Source organism: Anomaloglossus baeobatrachus, chromosome 12, assembly GCF_048569485.1.
Source record: "Anomaloglossus baeobatrachus isolate aAnoBae1 chromosome 12, aAnoBae1.hap1, whole genome shotgun sequence".
NCBI lineage: Eukaryota > Metazoa > Chordata > Amphibia > Anura > Aromobatidae > Anomaloglossus > Anomaloglossus baeobatrachus.
The window spans coordinates 1,763,277-1,783,645 of NC_134364.1; the positions used below are offsets into that span (position 1 = coordinate 1,763,277).

Sequence of the window (20,369 nt, forward strand, 5' to 3'; positions counted from 1 at the left end):
AGCTCATAAGGTAGTGAGCATGAATATGCTCCTTTTCTCATTTGAGGACACAGAAATGATGGCTTCTTTGTCCATTGCTAGCGCCCCCTGTCTGCCAGCGACATTGACACCAGACTGCAGCTGGGAAGGCAAGAGAAGACCGGAAGAAGCGGGGTCCTGGGACTGTCCACAGAGGAGGTGCGTCCACTTTTCACTATTCAGGGCACCTTTTTAGTAAAGCCCTCACCCATACAGTGGTGCCCTTTATGTAGATTGTGGGGTGATGTCCTCACAGTAATAACAGGCGCATGTATACTCCTGAGATGCTGCTCTGTGCCCTCTGTGCTTTTCACTCCATGTGCTCTCTGCTCTGTGCCCTCCGCTCTATGTGCCCGATCTGGGCCCTCTATTCTGACACTCTGCTCCCTGCGCCCTCTGTGCTCCCTGCGCCCTCTGTGCTCCCTGCGCCCTCTGTGCTCCCTGCGCCCTCTGTGCTCCCTGCGCCCTCTGTGCTCCCTGCGCCCTCTGTGCTCCCTGCGCCCTCTGTGCTCCCTGCGCCCTCTGTGCTCCCTGCGCCCTCTGTGCTCCCTGCGCCCTGTGCCCTCTCTGCTCTGGCTGACACTCCGCTCCGTGTGTCCAGGTAAAGGTCTTGCGCAGGCTGCAGGATGAGGAGACGAGACGTGGCGGTTTTGTCCGTGTTTTTCCTCGAGATGATACTTGGGCGCTGTACGGGTAAGTCCTGTGTACGATAAGGCAGATTTCTTGCCCCTCTGCCGCCTCCTCTGATTCCCTGCCATGTTCACACAGCGCCTTCTTGGAACACAAGACATCTCTGAATCATATGCTGGCTACTCAGCTCTTCTCCAGCAAGTAGGTACAAGGTCCCGATTTAGAGCCTGTGCCAGCGATGAGGTCTCTCGTGTCATCATCCCCTCATCTTTCACAGAACTGCTACAAAAGACCCCCGACTGACACTAAATGCAGCTTTGTATGAACGAAAACTGGTGTCACTACAACTGCGCAGGGCCAGGAAGCATGGGCAGGCGCCAAGAAGAGGTATGATGTCTGCTGTGTGTCTTTGGCCTATGATTGGCTGTGTATCCTCCTCCTACTTCCCACCTCCCCCTGTGATTGGCTGTGCGTGGTCCCCACGCTTCCCTCTTCTGTGATTGGCTGTGCACGTTCTTTCCCCCTTCTTTCTTCTGTGACTGCAGCCCCGGGCGGTGGGGGGGCCTGCTGACTGCAGCCCCGGGCGGTGGGGGGTGCCTGCTGACTGCAGCCCCGGGTGGTGGGGGGGGCCTGCTGACTGCAGCCCTGGGTGGTGGAGGGGGCCTGCTGACTGCAGCCCTGGGTGGTGGAGGGGGCCTGCTGACTGCAGCCCCGGGTGGTGGTGGGGGGCCTGCTGACTGCAGCCCCGGGTGGTGGGGGGGGGCCTTGCTGACTGCAGCCCAGGGTGGGGGGGGGCTTATGACTGTAGTCCCTGCCTTGCTTTAGCAGGATGTGTGGAGGGCACACATCCATCTGAAATGTATTGCTGCTCAGAGTGAGTACAATTTGTTTTGTTTTTGTTTTTTTCTTTTTGCAGTAGACAAATATATGAGGAGAGGCCCAGGAAGGGCATATATATATATATATACAAGAAAGAGGAGATATATACCAAGAAGGGGACAGAAACCAGGATGGGGACATATATACCAGAATGTGCCCAGGAGTGGGCTATACATACCAGGAGGTGTCCAGGATGGGACATATATACCAGGATAGGAACAAAAACCGGGATGGGGACATATATAAAAGGGGGGGTCCCTGGATGGGCACATATATACCAGGAAGAGGATATTTATGCTAGAAAGGGGACAAGAAACTAGGATGGGGACATACATACCAGGAAGGGGCAAGGATGCAGATATATATAATATACAGGTATGTACTGTGTATATATATGTATGTATATGTGTATATATATAATATATATATATATATATATATATATATATATATATATATATATATATATATATGCTATATATATATATATATATATATATATATATATATATATATATATATATATATATATATGCTATATATATATATATATATATTTGTGAGGCAGTGACGGGTAATATTTGAAGACCGCTATGTGTCTCCCAGAATGTGTCTGGAAACCCTCTGAGGTTGCTATAGCTATTACGGGGAGTATAGCACAAAGGGTAACAGGGAGACAGATCCCTCCTCCCAGTCCAGGTTTTGTAGCAATCCTCATGTCTGGCATTTTCGTTTAAATCTGGCAGAGCACATCGGGGGGTGTCTCAGTTGAGAGCCAGGGTTGATGAAGCTACCACATGCTGTGTGAGCAGAGCTGGCTCTGTGTGGAGTGAACACAGGCCAAGAGTGTGAGCCTAGGAGAACCTTAACAAGACCCCTGCGGTTAACGGGGTCCTAAGGTAACAAGACTTTTTATACCAAGGATTTGTCTATATGCACCGGCTTTGATCCGGAAGAGACTTTGATTGTGGGAAATTGGATCTATTTATGCTGCAACAATAAATAGACTGTTGGTGTGAACACGCTGCTGCCTCACGTTTTTGCCCAAGTAACGCCGCTACCTCACATTATGGTGGAGAATGCGGGCATGGCAGCCTGGTTGCTAAGGGCAATGGCCTAAGATGTACTTCCCTGGAAAAAAAAAAAAAAAAAGAGAATATTTTATTTTCTTTTTTTTACTGACTGCTTGCGGTTGATCGGCGGGTCCACGAAGCTTGCAGGCGTTGCAGCCTGGTTGCTAGGGGCTACAACCCAGTTTCCACATGTTTATGATCAAGCCTGCAAAGTTACAGTTTAACTCAGCAGCCACTATGGAGGATCTTGTAAAGCAGCTGGCCCAGTCTACTGCTCAACTACAGCAGGCTTTTGCACAAACCAGTGCACAGCAGCAACAGGCTAATGCTCAGCAGCAACAGGCTAATGCTCAGCAGCAACAGGCTAATGCTCAGCAGCAACAGGCTAATGCTCAGCAGCAACAGGCTAATGCTCACCAGCAACAGGCTAATGCTCAGCAGCAACAAGCAATGTCCAGCTGCAGCGGGCGTTAGTTCAGCAACAGGAGACAGCTTGTTGACTCAGCAGCTTTTGGCTCTGCGAGACGCGCTCCCAGCGGTAACTCCAGGTCATCCAGTCCTTCCTGCGGCCCAGGACAGAGTAAGGGCGGCACTTACGAAGATGAGTGCAGAGGACGACCCAGAAGCTTTCTCTCCGTGTTTGAGAGGACCGCTGAGCGAGAGAAATTGTCTGTCGACCGTTGGACTGATGTCGTGGCCCCGTTCTTGATAGGTGAACCCCAAAAAGCCTACCTGGATCTCAGCACGGAGGATGCCAAGGACTATGGCACCCTGAAAGGTGAGATCCTTGCACAAATGGGGGTTAACACTTCTCTCCGGGCCCAGCGAGTGAATCAGTGGTCCTTTGTGGAGGGAAAACCTGCACGTTCACAGGCCCATGTTTTACTGGACCTTGTGAAAAAATGGCTCCAGCCGGAGACCTTGAACCCCGGACAGATGATCGAGTGGGTGGTGATTGAACAATTTGTGCGGACTTTGCCAGCCCCCATTCAACGTTGGGTGGGACAGGGGGATCCCGGTACCCTGGACCAACTAGTGAATTTGGTGTAACGCTACACAGCTACCCAGGAGTTGGTCCGTGACTCTGCTTCACGGCGGGCACTCCGTAGGGATACGCCCCCTTCACAGTTGGTGAAAGACTCCCATCCCTCCTCGGGTGCTGCCCCGTCTTTAGCCCTGGCAGAGAGTAAACCCCAGACTAAGGTCAGCCGGAGTCCCGGTTCCCCAAAGTTGGACACCCGAAACAGGGACACCTCTGCTGTTATGTGCTGGCAGTGCCATCAGCTCGGGCATGTGATGGCACAGTGCCCACTCACATCAGAACCCATGGACTGCCGGTACGCTCGCCAGGAATCAATGTATGACCATTCTGATGGTGCCGTAAGCACTGTTTCTATGGGGGAGGAGCCCCATCTCTGCAAAGTACGTGTTAATGGCTATACAGCAGAGGCTTTGTTGGACTCAGGAAGTGTAGTGACTCTTGTACATGCCTCCTTGGTCTCTGGGGAAAACCCCACGGGACATAAAGTAGGGGTACTTTGTATTCATGGAGACCTACGTGAATACCCTATGCAAAGGGTCACCATTGCTACCTCATGTGGAGAGGTTCAACATGACGTGGGGGTGATGAAAAGACTTCCATATGATGTTATTTTGGGAAGAGACTTGCCCCTGTTCTGGACATTATGTGGGAGGCAACCTAGCCCTCCGAGGTGTATGATTGAACCAGGCCCTGAGCCGGACGATCCCGACTCAGGAATACCTGCCGTAGGGGTCACCAGTATAGGGACAGAGTGTAACCCTGCCAGGTTCCCCCTAGAGGTAATGGCAGGAGAGGTTGAGCCACCCGAGGCAATCCCGGAGTTGAATGTGTCTCCAGATTATTTTGGAACAGCTCAGCTCCGGGACCCCACATTGGCTCCTGGACGTGGAAATGTACAGGTAATTGATGGGGTACCCCAGCGGCCTGGTGCCAAGCTGGAAACTCCCTACATGGCTCTAAAGCGAGAGTTGCTCTATCGGGTTGATACAATCCGGGGGGAAATAGTGGAACAGTTGGTGGTCCCTCAGCCGTACCGCCGTCAGACCTTGGAATTGGCTCATAACCACCTGATGAGTGGGCACCTAGGTGAAGAGAAAACGCGGGAACGCATGTTTCAGCGGTTTTACTGGCCATGGGTCGGCGCAGAAATTGAGGTTCTGTGAGTCCTGCCCCGTTTGTCAGTTGACCGCACCCACGCACCGTTTCCGTAGTCCTCTGATACCTTTACCCATTATAGAGGTGCCTTTTGAGCGGATTGCTATGGATCTGATCGGACCCATTGTAAAATCAGCCCGTGGTCACCAGCACATCCTGGTAGTGATGGATTACGCAACGCGTTATCTGGAGGCCGTTCCACTGCGTCACACCTCGGCGAGGCTTATTGCTCGGGAGTTGTTTGCTATGTTCTGTCGCGTGGGGTTACCCAAAGAAATCCTGACCGATCAGGGCACTCCCTTTATGTCTCAAATTACAAAGGAACTGTGCAAACTCCTCCAGATCAAGCAGCTACGCACGTCAGTGTACCCTCCCCAGACTGATGGTCTAGTGGAACGTTTTAATAAAACTCTGAAGGCTATGTTGAAAAAGGTGGTCTCCAAAGAGGGGAAAGATTGGGACATGTTATTGCCCTATTTAATGTTCGCTATCCGCGAGGTCCCACAATCTTCCACCAGGTTCTCGCCATTTGAGTTACTGTATGGCAGACATCCGCGGGGACTGATGGATATTGTTAAAGAAACTTGGGAACAGGAGCCCACCCCTCACAAAAGCACAGTGGAATACGTTATGGGTATGCAGGATCGTATCACGGCAATAATGCCCATTGTTAAAGAGCATTTGCTGGATGCTCAGGCAGCCCAAAGTACTCAGTATAATAGAAAGGCCTCCATCAGGTCTTTTAAACCGGGGTATCGTGTCTTACTTTCTGCGGTAGGTATTAGAACTAAGTTCTTAGCAAAATGGCAAGGTCCCTATGAGATCCGGGAGAAAGTAGGGGAAGTAAACTATAAGGTGTATCAACCAGGGAGAAGAAAACCAGAGCAAATATACCATGTAAACCTGCTAAAGGCGTGGAAAGACAGAGAATGTGTGGTGGCTGACGTAACGTTGGACCTAACCTCTTCAGGTGCCTTAACAACAACCAAGGAGGAGTCCCCTGATGATGAATCGGGAGTAAGGATAGGGAATTCTCTCTCAAAACAGCAGAGACGGGAGTCTCGGAGGTTAGTGCAGTGGAATACGGATGTGTTCTCAAGCCTACCCGGCCGAACAACCATAATCCACCATGATATTGTCACCGAGCCTCAAGTAAGGGTACGCCTGAGGCCATACCGGGTACCAGAGGCTCGTAGGGAAGCCATTGCGGAGGAGGTAAAAAAGATGCTCCAACTGGGGGTTATTGAAAAGTCCACGAGCGAATGGGCCAGTCCCATTGTACTGATCCCGAAACCAGACGGTTCTTTAAGATTCTGTAATGACTTCCGAAAGTTAAATGAGGTTTCGAAATTTGATATGTATCCCATGCCCAGGGTCGATGAGCTGATGTGAAGTACTGGGCCCGTCCCAGTCTCTCTGACTCTCGATCTCACTAAAGGTTACTGGCAGGTGCCGCTGACAGAGGCGGCAAAAGAAAAGACCGCTTTTGTCACGCCAGGGGGGCTCTATCACTATGTCATCTTGCCATTTGGTTTACATGGGGCTCCGGCCACGTTTCAGAGGTTAATGGACATAGTGTTAGAACCCCATCAACTGTATGCCTCCGCATATTTGGATGACATCATCATCTATAGCAGTGACTGGAGCACCCACCTATCTCAGGTACAAGCGGTAGTGGATTCGCTCAGAGCTGCTGGTCTGACAGCGAATCCAAACAAATGTGCTATGGGTCTCAAAGAAGCCCGTTACTTGGGGTATGTGATAGGCCAAGGGGTTATCAAGCCACAAGTAAACAAAATTGAAGCCATTCAAAACTGGCCTCGTCCCCTTACCACAAAACAGGTAAGAGCCTTTCTGGGTATAATGGGGTATTACCGACGATTCATACCCAATTTTGCTGGAAGGTCGACGCCTTTGACCGATCTCTTAAAGGGAAAGAAGTCGGTTATGGTCCACTGGAATACACAAACAGAGGAAGCCTTTCAGGTGCTAAAGGTTGTCCTATGTGGTCAGCGTGTCCTTGTCAACCCTGACTTTCAAAAGGAGTTTATAGTACAGGCAGATGCCTCTGAGGTGGGTCTGGGGGGAGTTTATAGTACAGGCAGATGCCTCTGAGGTGGGTCTGGGGGGAGTTTATAGTACAGGCAGATGCCTCTGAGGTGGGTCTGGGTGCAGTTCTGTCCCAGGAGGTAGATGGAGAGGAGCACCCGATCACCTATTTGAGTAGAAAACTCACCCCGAACTATAGCATAGTGGAGAAGGAGTGCCTGGCCATAAAATGGGCTCTGGAATCCCTACACTACTACCTGCTGGGGCGACACTTTCGCCTGGTGACAGACCACTCCCCTTTGGTCTGGATGAGGAATGCTAAGGAGAGAAATGCTAGAGTCACCAGGTGGTTTCTCTCCTTGCAGAACTTTCACTTTTCTGTGGAATATCGGGCTGGTAGGTTGCAGGGCAATGCGGATGCCCTGTCCAGAGGTCCCTGTATGTTGGCAAAAGTTCAAACCCTCCCGTTTGAACTGAGGGGGGGGGGGATATGTGAGGCAGTGACAGGGGTAATATTTGAAGACCGCTATGTGTGATAAGGCCGTAATTTAGGTTGATGCAATCTAATCATGCATCCCTCTTAAACTGTCTGCAGTCCAAATTATGAGTCACTCGTGGTAGCATGCATTACCCTCTCTTTCACTCACACCAGAGAGACGTACTCAGATATGAATAGAAAGTAAGACTGATTTATTTCCGGAAGTGTTACAAATATATATAACCTTATTGGCTAGGTGCCAAGAATACGTAACACGTCTCCTATTGGATAAACTAGATACAGCTTATTCTGTGATATACAATTTACTGTAATGTGCTTGGTTCCTCATTTATATTAAGCAATGTCAGCATGATTCACTGGTCACAAGAATAGCCCAGACTGTCTGTCTGAGTCTTATGCCAAGAGATATGTGGGGTACAGTTCAAACAACATCTTAAATCTTGTTCTTTATGGATATCTCCATGTAACTCCTATATACTCATAATAATGATAATCTTGTCCATAACAGTCCCCCCTTTGGAGATACCCAAAAAGTCTTTCCTTACTTTTCCCGAGTCTATTGATCTGTCCTACTGCCGATGGTTACCTCACTCACATACGAGATACCCCATCCCTTGTGGATGAATCTTCCCACCCAACAGACTATGCATAGGAAGCCAGATCCTGACCGTATTCTCTAGACTGTTCTCATGGCTATGTTCCGCTGGCACACGTTATTCAGGAAGGGGGAACGTGGCAGTAGTCCTCTAATGGGCTAATATTTATCAGGGTTGGTTTCTCTCAGAGTCTCATGCTCCTCAGTCCTTAGGCGGTGATGGTGGGACATCATCAAAGGTGGGATGCACAGTCGTCTTTTGGTCCACATGCTTAGATATCATCGTCCTGGCACAAAGTATCGGATAGAAGAGGGAAGACAGCCATCTCCTGGTCTCAGGCAGGTCCGACATCTTTGTAGTGGAAAACATGGATCTTCGTCCGAAGAAAAAGAGTGAGAGAAGAGAGAGAGAAAAAGAGAGAGAAAGATTGAGAAGAGAGGAAGAGAGAGAAAAAGATTGAGAAAAGAGAGAGGAAAAGAGAGAGGAAAAGAAGAGAGAGAAAAAGAGGAATGAGAGAAAGAGAAAAGAGAAGAAATCTAGATCTGGCTGGATCTGGAGGAGAAAACTCAAAAACGTGTATTAGGCAAATTTTTAAACAAACAACAAGCTTAGTTGAAGTATCTGGGGGTACTTCTAAACAGGATTTCATAGGGTCTCAACCTAGTGGTCCCTGCTGTGGTGTGTCTGACACTGAACAATTCAAGCGAAGACTCTCATGCCCTTGCCTTCTACACTGCCCCATCCTCCCAACCTTCCCTCTATTCTGTGGCTGGTATGGGGTGTGTAGAGTCAGTTCTGTGTCTAAGGCCTGCCATATCTCTTTGGATGGCAGTGAAAGCAGGTCACTAGCCACTTTCTATGGTCTCCGGGAGCCCGCAGCTGCACCCTATCTCAGTCCTCTTCTTCTTCTGGGACTTGCTCTTGTAGGGTCAGGACAACGTTTTCTCAAGACTTTCCATCCTTCCTTTCTTCTTCACATCTGGGTCATTCGAAAAGCACAGATTGACTGACTGTTTCTCTCGTAAGTGGTCTTGGGGCTTCTTTGGATGTTCTGTCAGTGAGGGCACTTCTTACTGCTTCCCTTGACTCCTCCAATGTAGGCCTCAACCCTGCTCACCGCGACTCTGTCTGGCAATAGCAAAGCTTCCATCCGTTCTTCTATGGCCTCATGGCGGCGTACAGTTCCATTGGCAGTGATCAAGTCTCTTGTCCTCCACAGAGTAGATGCTGGCTGCCATCTTGCAGGCTTCAGCGAGAGCACATACATCTGCTTCTTCACAGACAGGCATGCGGGTAGCGACTGCTCTATCAGCACAGCGTCTTCTGCTACCAGCACCATACCCATGTGGAACCGTCTTCTTGATGCACATCTTGATCCATCCGCAAAGGTGTTAAGTCAGGGTCCAAAGGTGTTAAGTCAGGGTATCGAATCCAGAGTTTCAGCTATGCCAGAGTCGACTACCTCTTCCACCAAGGTGTCAGAGGTGGGACACTCCCCCCTTGGAAGAGGGAGAAGTTCAGCAGGATTAAGGACCCCACACCGAGAGATGGTGACTTTGTCAGGGAGCAGTGATGTCATACGGGCACTGATCTTCAACTGGTGCTTTAGGTAGGTGTTCAATCTGGCTGAGTAGTGTTCAAAGGGCTGCTATCTTCTTCCATGGCAAACATGTAGAATGACTTCTGGGCTGGAGATGACGTGATGATACTCTTCAGGTGACTGTGACTGTAACTCAGGTGACTGTGACTGTAGCTCATCTGTATGTGGGGTGATCTTGTAAGCTGCTAGATTCATCTCCATACGTCTTGCCACTTAAAGGAGGGTGTCTTGGTCTTTACCAGCTGTAGTTGTTTGCATATGGGCTCTCGGAGACCTGATACAAAGGACTATACCCAGGTTTGTAAGAAAGAGCAATGGATGTAACTTTGGGGTCAGGAGAACACTGAAATTCTAAAAACTAAGACTCCCTAAAACCCCGGGAAAAGAGAAAAGAGCACAAGAGGGTTTGGAAACTACCAAGCAGCACCCCCTGACTACATCTAAACAACTAGGAAAAAGCAGTGGAGCGTATCTACTCTACCTCTCCTGTGCTGACCCTGTAACTGGGGGCCCTGCACTCTCCCTCATCCCGATGGTAGACCTGATGGTGGTCAGGGTCGGGCCTCCAGCGTATCCCTCTCTCCTGTCAGACCCTGCAAACTAAGACACAAAGGATTACTGGGTGCTGTCAACGAAAACTCTAATATATACCAACTCCTGAAGATCAATGTCCCCTTGGGACCACATGAACCTCCACCCTCTCTATCAGGGAACTCTTGTGCAAGACACCAGGCAGGATAACATACAAGTGAAAATATCTCAAAACCAGGCTAAGCAGCAACTGCCATAGGCAGAAAAATATTCACTGTCCACCAGGACTAATAGTGAGCAGTCTATATGGTCTAGACTGTATACTAGATACAGCAAAAACAAAACATGCAAAAATGAAGGGAAAAGGTTTACACAGGACTATCAGCAATAACCTCTGCTAAGGTTCATGAGTGGGAACACAATGGAGAAAAAACTGCATATATTACCAAAAATGGAGTGTGTGTTTCAGGTCCCTGTCTCCCCCCTCTGCAGTCCCTGCTATGTCAGCAATAAACCGGGTGTCGGCTGGACTAAAATGGCGTCTAAAGATGAACTATGTAGTGTCTGAGTTAAAACGTCCACTAAAGATAATTACCGATAAGAAACAGCCGCTAAAAGAGGAAGTAGGTGTTGGCCAAAAATGGCGTCTGAAGAGTCCTGGGAGGGAGTGACATGTATTGTGACATTGTGAAGGGGGGGGGGGTCCAGGCGGAGGACATGTATTGTGACATCTACATTCAGGAGGTATTCAATCTGTCACTGGGAATATGGATTATATAGGGACCCCTGGGCTGACCCTGTAACTAGGGACCCTGTACTCGCCCTCATCTCGACGGTAGACCTGATGGTGGTCAGGGCCGAGCCTCCAGCGTATCCCTATCTCCTGTCAGACCCTGCAATAATATCCCCATACCATACCCCACCCAGGGCTGAGTAAAACACTGAGTGACAGAAAGAAATCTACATTCAGAACAGGAATAATGGGGTGGGCTTACGTGGACACAGTGCTTATGTTTCTTATGTTCACAGACAGGTAAAATACACATAGTGCAGTTGCTAGATTCAGAATTACTCATCAATTCTCATCTAGAATTCTCCATTTCAACATACGTGTGTCATTTACAACTAAACTTCACAGAATTTCATTCACAGGACTGAAATGGAAACTAACACTTCCCTGTTTTTGTTTGTTTTTTTTTTCTCTCCTACGGTGTTTCACACCAAAAACTGCGTACATTATACATAAAACATCTTCCAGTGTCACTTGGGTGATAAGGTACATACACCCTCACTGCAAACCTGGCTCCATTACTGGCCAGAAAGAATCCCCAGCTTTAATCTGGGTGAAAACATCTTTCAGGGAAAACTATATATGAGATATTATGTCAGAGAGAGAATTCACGATATACATACACCTCCATGAGAACGGTCTATCGAATACTCAATAATTCCGATTAAGACCAAAGTTTAGGGGTCTTCCCCAATGTATTCAATTCTAGGTAAGAATACATTGACATCCACTAAAACAAGACCAGTGAGTACGCATACAACGCTCAACTCACTGCTTAGCATGAAAACCGTACCAGGTAACAGTCAGGGCTCTTTCACCCACTTTTTCCTTAACACTGCACCTGTACATCAGGTCCAAGGTATCAAACATCAATTATTGATGACAAGTCACTCATAGGTGTATATATCTCAGTGTTCCTTCACAAGGACTGCAGCCTCTTGGGGCTTCCATGTCACATATTTAGGGCGTTCTTGTCTGGGACTATCGGAATAATGGTGCGATGCCATGTGTGGCCTGACGTCCTCAAATAAGGACAGCACCTGTGGTTTACCTCTACTAGGGACAGTGTTGGTGGTGGGGTGGATCATTGTTAAATCATTGTCATCTTCCTGCCCCCCCTCGGTGGCTTCTGTTGTTCCAGCAACAAATAGGCCAGTGGCCTTGGGACTGAAGATGGCTGGAAAAGGGAACTAGGTGCGGCCCAACCTGAAATGACGTCTGGGCAGGCTAGGGAGGGCGTTTGGTGGGCAGGGGGACAAACTACACAAGTCCAACCCTCTGAGGATGACATATAGGGTGGTGGGCATTGCTTTCTAATGGGCTTGGCCACTTCCTGAGGAGCCATTTTCTGAGCTGGTGCAATATAGAAATATCTACTATCTCCATCCTATTCCTCTTTCCAGGCCAATCTTTTAACGTCCTTTGACGTTCTATACCATGCTTCAGCATCCATAAGGAGATCTTTATCTTTCAAGATCCCTCGCTTGTTTAACAAAACATCTTTCCATTCCTTCTCGTTCGCTTACTAATTCTTCTGCCGTTAACTTGACAGGTGTGGACTGATTAGACCCCATATTAAAAAGGGTACACGACCTAAACTAACACGTCAATCTGGATGTCTGCTATGCCGTAATCCACTTCCTCTTCTGGACCAGAGACTATACACATCCACAGAATACATAGAATTTAAACCTCAGTCCACAAACCATAACTTGACAGGTTGTCCTACCAGGAAGAGGTGTCACGTGGGTGATAGATACTAAATTCACCCTCACTATCTCTTACTTCATGTACTAGTAACCTCTGTTCACACTATATACACCTTCTTTGAACAAATCCGTCCAGAACATCAATACTCAATGATTAAGCCTAAAATCAAGGGTTTTCCCCAGTATATTCAATTCCTAGGTAAGAATACACTGACATCCACTAAAACAAGACCAATGAGTACAACTTAAACTCACTGCTTAGCAGGAACACCATACCAAGTAACAGTCAGGGTCAGTCCCCCACTTTTGTAACTTTATACAAGACTGCACATGTACATAGAAAACCCTTCCAAATCTTCTATCCCCGAAGATCAGGTCCGTCCAAGGCCTTATCAAACATCAACTATCGACCGGGCTTGTTAACACACCAGTGTATCTCCTCTTATACACAACAGTTAATTTTATTTTTTTTTTCCAGTTTCTCCTTCACTCATAGAAGAAACCAGCTTCAATATACTTCAATATATCAAAGTATATTCCCGTGACACAACTTCCTCTTTTCGCGTAACCTGCAAGTACGAACGAACAAAGCACATAGAACTTCCTCTTTTTGCAGCCCACCTCGCTGCAAACAAACACAGTGATTAGAGCGATACCAGCAAGTATTCCACCTGCTGCAAATAGACAGACATTTTTACACAGGTAGACACAGGTCAATACAATGACATAACAATAAGGACACTATATACACCATCCAGGTGGCTGATCTCACCTGCAGATATAACCATATATATCCATATATATGTATCCAGCGTATATCACAACTTCCTCATTTTCCTCTACTTTCAACTCTGAGAAAAACGAAACTATAGAACTTCTGCTTTTCTCAAAGAGCAGACAAAAACCACATTACATAAATTACAGACAGCTTAAGGTGAACCTGACCACCTTGGTGTGGGATCTCTTAGGACGGCTTATCTCATGCGAGATGGCGGTCATTAGGTGTCTAGACTGGGACAGCCCAACCCCCCCTTCGAAATGCAAGTACACGCAAGAGGTTTGCAAGGTGAGATTATACAAATGATCTCACCTGCAGCTGGAGTTGCGCAATTCTCCACCTCTCGTGTAGTTGCCTTCCGACTGAAGGTGTCAGCACGGCCGTCCGCCATCCAGAGCTCCGTCCTAAGGTTCGTTGGGCGCCAAATGATAAGGCCGTAATTTAGGTTGATGCAATCTAATCATGCATCCCTCTTAAACTGTCTGCAGTCCAAATTATGAGTCACTCGTGGTAGCATGCATTACCCTCTCTTTCACTCACACCAGAGAGACGTACTCAGATATGAATAGAAAGTAAGACTGATTTATTTCCGGAAGTGTTACAAATATATATAACCTTATTGGCTAGGTGCCAAGAATACGTAACACGTCTCCTATTGGATAAACTAGATACAGCTTATTCTGTGATATACAATTTACTGTAATGTGCTTGGTTCCTCATTTATATTAAGCAATGTCAGCATGATTCACTGGTCACAAGAATAGCCCAGACTGTCTGTCTGAGTCTTATGCCAAGAGATATGTGGGGTACAGTTCAAACAACATCTTAAATCTTGTTCTTTATGGATATCTCCATGTAACTCCTATATACTCATAATAATGATAATCTTGTCCATAACATGTGTGCCCCAGAATGTGTCTGGAAACCCTCTGAGGTTGCTATAGCTATTACGGGGAGTATAGCACAAAGGGTAACAGGGAGACAGATCCCTCCTCCCAGTCCAGGTTTTGTAGCAATCCTCATGTCCAGCATTTTCGTTTAAATCTGGCAGAGCACATCGGGGTGTGTCTCAGTTGAGAGCCAGGCTTGATGAAGCTACCACATGCTGTGTGAGCTGGGCTGGCTCTGTGTGGAGTGAACACAGGCCAAGAGTGTGAGCCTAGGTGAACCTTAACAAGACCCCTGCGGTTATCGGGGTCCTAAGGTAACAAGACTTTTTATACCAAAGATTTGTCTATATGCACCGGCTGTGATCCGGAAGAGACTTTGATTGTGGGAAATTGGATCTATTTATGCTGCAACAATAAATAGACTGTTGGTGTGAACACGCTGCTGCCTCACGTTTTTGCCCAAGCAACGCCGCTACCTCACAATACTATATATATATATATATATATATATATATATAATATATATATATATATATATATATATATATATATAATAAATAAAACATCTACAGTTAGGTCCAGAAATATTTGAACAGTGACACAATTTTCGCGAGTCGGGCTCTGCATGCCACCACATTGGATTTGAAATGAAACCTCTACAACAGAATTCAAGTGCAGATTGTAACGTTTAATTTGAAGGTTTGAACAAAAATATCTGATAGAAATTGTAGGAATTGTCACATTTCTTTACAAACACTCCACATTTTAGGAGGTCAAAAGTAATTGGACAAATAAACCAGACCCAAACAAAATATTTTTTTTTTCAATATTTTGTTGCGAATCCTTTGGAGGCAATCACTGCCTTAAGTCTGGAACCCATGCACATCACCAAACGCTGGGTTTCCTCCTTCTTAATGCTTTGCCAGGCCTTTACAGCCGCAGCCTTCAGGTCTTGCTTGTTTGTGGGTCTTTCCGTCTTAAGTCTGGATTTGAGCAAGTGAAATGCATGCTCAATTGGGTTAAGATCTGGTGATTGACTTGGCCATTGCAGAATGTTCCACTTTTTTGCACTCATGAACTCCTGGGTAGCTTTGGCTGTATGCTTGGGGTCATTGTCCATCTGTACTATGAAGCACCGTCCGATCAACTTTGCGGCATTTGGCTGAATCTGGGCTGAAAGTATATCCCGGTACACTTCAGAATTCATCCGACTACTCTTGTCTGCTGTTATGTCATCAATAAACACAAGTGACCCAGTGCCATTGAAAGCCATGCATGCCCATGCCATCACGTTGCCTCCACCATGTTTTACAGAGGATGTGGTGTGCCTTGGATCATGTGCCGTTCCCTTTCTTCTCCAAACTTTTTTCTTCCCATCATTCTGGTACAGGTTGATCTTTGTCTCATCTGTCCATAGAATACTTTTCCAGAACTGAGCTGGCTTCATGAGGTGTTTTTCAGCAAATTTAACTCTGGCCTGTCTATTTTAGGAATTGATGAATGGTTTGCATCTAGATGTGAACCCTTTGTATTTACTTTCATGGAGTCTTCTCTTTACTGTTGACTTAGAGACAGATACACCTACTTCACTGAGCGTGTTCTGGACTTCAGTTGATGTTGTGAACGGGTTCTTCTTCACCAAAGAAAGTATGCGGCGATCATCTACCACTGTTGTCATCCGTGGACGCCCAGGCCTTTTTGAGTTCCCAAGCTCACCAGTCAATTCCTTTTTTCTCAGAATGTACCCGACTGTTGATTTTGCTACTCCAAGCATGTCTGCTATCTCTCTGATGGATTTTTTCTTTTTTTTTCAGCCTCAGGATGTTCTGCTTCACCTCAATTGAGAGTTCCTTAGACCGCATGTTGTCTGGTCACAGCAACAGCTTCCAAATGCAAAACCACACACCTGTAATCAACCCCAGACCTTTTAACTACTTCATTGATTACAGGTTAACAAGGGAGACGCCTTCAGAGTTAATTGCAGCCCTTAGAGTCCCTTGTCCAATTACTTTTGGTCCCTTGAAAAAGAGGAGGCTATGCATTACAGAGCTATGATTCCTAAACCCTTTCTCCGATTTGGATGTGAAAACTCTTATATTGCAGCTGGGAGTGTGCACTTTCAGCCCATATTATATATAGAATTGTATTTCTGAACATGTTTTTGTAAACAGCTAAAATAAAAAAACTTGTGTCACTGTCCAAATATTTCTGGACCTAACTGTATATCCCCCCAGCCTGTACCATCTTGTAATCAGGCTTCAGCAGTAGCTATTGTCCTTGATCTGGTGGGGGTTTGCATATATATTGTTCTCCTCTGCAGGAGGCTTCCCTAATTCACAATCTCTGGAGACTGTGTCTAGAAACTTTTTAACTAGGAGCTACATGTAGCAAATGTTAAAGAGGCGGGTCTGAGCACTTCCACCCATCCAAGGGGTGGATCTAAGGAGAGGGGGAAGAATCAATCACATGTTTTGGAGTGAGTTGGATCTCGGCTGGAGAAGGACTAGGCTCTATAGCTGAGGCTTGATCCTAGGGCCTGTGTATGGACTGTTACAGACTGGAGATCAGTGGCCACGTGGGATTGCGTTTTGTTGTTCACCCTGTTGGATTCAAGGAACTCATATAAGGACCATTGCCCTATTTTCCCTGGCGTTGGAATACCGGGAGGCGCCTCTGGATCTTTTGTTTTGTTGTGGACTCCTTGCAGACTTTAAGGATTTATGTTTGGTGCTTTATCTTTGTGGTTCCAATAAAGCCCTTTGGATTATTCCTTGGCCTGGCGTCCCTTACTGCTCTGCCGCATACCCTGTCACAAACTGGTTGGCAGCGGCGGGATCAGAGCAGAAAGAATGGAGGACAACGGCCCATTAACATCTGGAATCAGAACCTCAGGATACAGGAACTGGACTGTGGGGAGCCTACAAACAAAGGCCCGTGAATTAGGAGTCGGCTGCAAAGGACTCTCCAAGGAGCAACTAATTAAGGCGTTGGAAAACACTTGCCTGCAAGATGCCACCAAGGAACAATTTCCACAACAAGGGGAGGAAAGACGGGAGCTGGAGTTAAATACCCAAAAAAGTCAATGGGTTGTATGGTATGAGGAGGAGATGGCACTGCTTGGAGATGAGGTCACCATTGAATATAAGATGAATGCCATTCGCAGAGCTCAAGAGAGGGCATTGCTGGAGAGGAGGTTTGCTGTGGAAGCAGCTAGAGGCTCCAGACAGACTGTAACCACAGCACCCACTATGAGGGAATTCTCCAGAGTGTCCCGCAAGGACTTTAAGCCATTTAATGAAGCTGCAGGCGACATTGAGGGCTTCTTCCAGGACTTGAGCATCAGTGCCGATTAATGGAAGTCCCAGAAAGAGAGCGAGTCAGACACCTGGTGGGCCTCTTGGAGGGTGGAGCTGCCGACGCCTATAGAGCTATGGACCCTCAGTGGAATTGTGAGTATGGGGAGATAAAACAGACCATTCTAGAACATTATGCCGTGACCCCAGATACTTATAGGACTAAGTTCCGTACATTAGCCTGTGATGGAGAAGTGTTTTTCAAGATGTATGCCCACAGACTGAAACAAGTATGCCATCGCTGGCTGGAGGGAGAGGGAGCCTTAACTTGGGAGACCTTCCTCCAGGTCATCATGAAAGAGCAGTTCTTTGCCAGGTGCCCTGCTGAAACCAGAGAATGGGTGCGTGAGAGAAATCCATTAACTGTGGAACAAGCTGCCGCTCTAGCTGATGAGCTTCTCACCATCAAGCCTCAATGGAAAAGGCTACTAGTCAGTGAGAAAAAAACTACCAGCTCCCCAACACCAGTGGTCCCTTGTCCTTTGGCCTCCAATGTTCACCGTCCCAATAGACTACCAACACATGGCGGTCCCCGTGTGAATGTGCCTCCTATTACTCCTGCCTCCTCTTTGGGAGTACGACGTGGAGAAATAATCATAGAACGCAGATGTTATGGATGTGGGCAGCTGGGTCATCTGCAAGCTCACTGTCCAGGTGTTTGGAGGCAAAACAGTTAGACCCCCTTTGCCTGTCCTTTAACTACAGACGACTAAATGATCATACCATCAGTGATGCTTACCCAATGCCCCGCATTGATGAACTTCTAGACCGGCTAGCTGGGGCACGACACGTCACCACCTTGGATCTCAGTAAGGAATACTGGCAAATTCCCCTGACGGAGGAAGGTAGAGAAAGGTCGGCTTTTATAACCCCTTTTGGTCTGTATGAATTTCTAAACGTACCTTTTCGGAATGAAAAGTGCCCCTGCAACCTTTCAGAGAATGGTGGACCAGATCCTCCGGGGATGTGGCAACTTCGCTTGTGCCTACCTGGATGATATCGCCGTCTTCAGCCACACATGGGAGGAACATCTGAATCAAGTAGCTGTTGTTCTTGACCGGATTCTCACACCAGGCCTAACTATTCGACCTGATAAATGCCAATTGGGGATGGGTGAAGTTCAATACCTAGGGCATCGAGTAGGAGGAGGGAAGTTACGTCCTGAACCTGCCAAAATCCAGGCTATTAGAGACTGGCCTGTACCCCAAACCAAGAAACAAGTTATGGCTTTTTTGGGCACTGCCAGTTATTACCGAAAATTTGTTTCTCATTTCAGCTCTGTGGCCAAGCCCTTTACAGACCTCACGAAGAAAACGATGCCCCGGCTGGTGATCTGGACTCCAGCCAGTGATGAGGCTTTTAACCGGCTGAAGGACGCCTTGGTCTGCGACCCTGTTCTGGCTGCTCCAGACTACAAGAGGAGATTCATTGTGCAGATGGATGCCTCTTGTTATGGACTGGGAGCTGTCCTCAGCCAGGTGAATGCAGCCGGGGAGGAGCACCCCATTGCCTACCTCAGCAGGAAGCTGCTAGACCGAGAAGTGGCCTATGCAACTGTTGAGAAGGAATGTCTGGCTGTAGTATGGGCCCTTAGGAAACTAAGGCAGTATCTGTATGGGCGAGAATTCACTGTGGTTACTGATAACAATCCCCTCACCTGGCTGAACAGAGTCTCTGGGGACAATGGGCGCTTATTACGATGGAGCCTGGCTCTGCAACCCTATAACTTTACAATACAATATAGAAGGGGCAGCCAACACCAAAATGCAGACGGATTGTCCAGGCAAGAGGAGCCCCGAGTCAAGTCCGCCATGTTTACGTGCACTTGACAAGCGACCTGTTGAGGTCACTAGTCTGTGCACAAATTGAGGGGGGAAGGGGTTGTAAAATTATATCCCCCCCAGCCTGTATCATATTGCCATCGGGCTTCAGCAGTAGCTATTGTCCTTGATTTGGTGGGGGTTGCATATATATTGTTTTCCTCTGCAGGGGCTTCCCTAGTACACAATCTCTGGAGACTGTGTCTAGGAACTTCTTTCTAACTAGTAGCTACAAGTAGCAAATGTTAAGGGGGTGGATCTAAGGAGAGGTGGGAGATTCAGCCACATGTTTTTTAGTTAGTTTTATGCTTTGTTGGGTGAAGGGCGAGGACCTGTGCTGAGGCCAGCTCCTTTTTGCCCGTACATGGACGATTGGACATTGAGGATCAGCTGCCACGCTGCTGGATTTAGGGAAAGCATCTGAGGACTGTTGCATTCTCCTTGGCGTCGGATTGTCCCAGATCTGTTTCCTTTGTGTGGACTCTAAAGAACCATTTGGATATTGGATGTTTTATGCTCCCTGCCTCATTAAATCTTCTTGGATTGTTCATCAGTCTGGTGTCCCTTACTGCTCTGTCGCATACCCCGTCACACTCCTCTCCCCTAGTAGAGTAGTCCTGGGGGGAGAGGAGTATAATAGGAGGAGTAGTCCTAGGGGGGAGAAGAAGATAATAGGAGTAGTCGTCCTGGGGGAGAGGAGAATAATAGGAGTAGTCGTCCTGGGGGAGAGGAGAATAATAGGAGTAGTCGTCCTGGGGGGGAAAGGAGAATAATAGGAGGAGTAGTCCTGGGAGGAGAGGAGTATAATAGGAGGACTACTCCTCCTATTATACTCCTCTCTCCCCAGGAATACTCCTCCTATTATACTCCTCTCTCCCCAGGACTACTCCTCCTATTATACTCCTCTCTCCCCAGGACTACTCCTCCTATTATTCTCCTTCCCCCCCCAGGACGACT

The 20,369-nt window shown here is 47.4% G+C and overlaps 1 protein-coding gene across 3 annotated transcripts in view; it reads left to right on the top strand.

Annotated features, from left to right (window-relative positions):
• TTLL5 (tubulin tyrosine ligase like 5) overlaps window positions 1-20,369 on the top strand; it is a 137,445-nt gene that overhangs the window by 95,931 nt on the left and 21,145 nt on the right. For all 3 annotated transcript variants that reach the window (XM_075330067.1, XM_075330065.1, XM_075330066.1), the window contains exons 15-18: window positions 82-177; window positions 620-711; window positions 787-849; window positions 926-1,035. In XM_075330067.1, coding sequence (XP_075186182.1) covers window positions 82-177; window positions 620-711; window positions 787-849; window positions 926-1,035 — 361 coding nt within the window. The remainder of the gene's footprint in view (window positions 1-81; window positions 178-619; window positions 712-786; window positions 850-925; window positions 1,036-20,369) is intronic.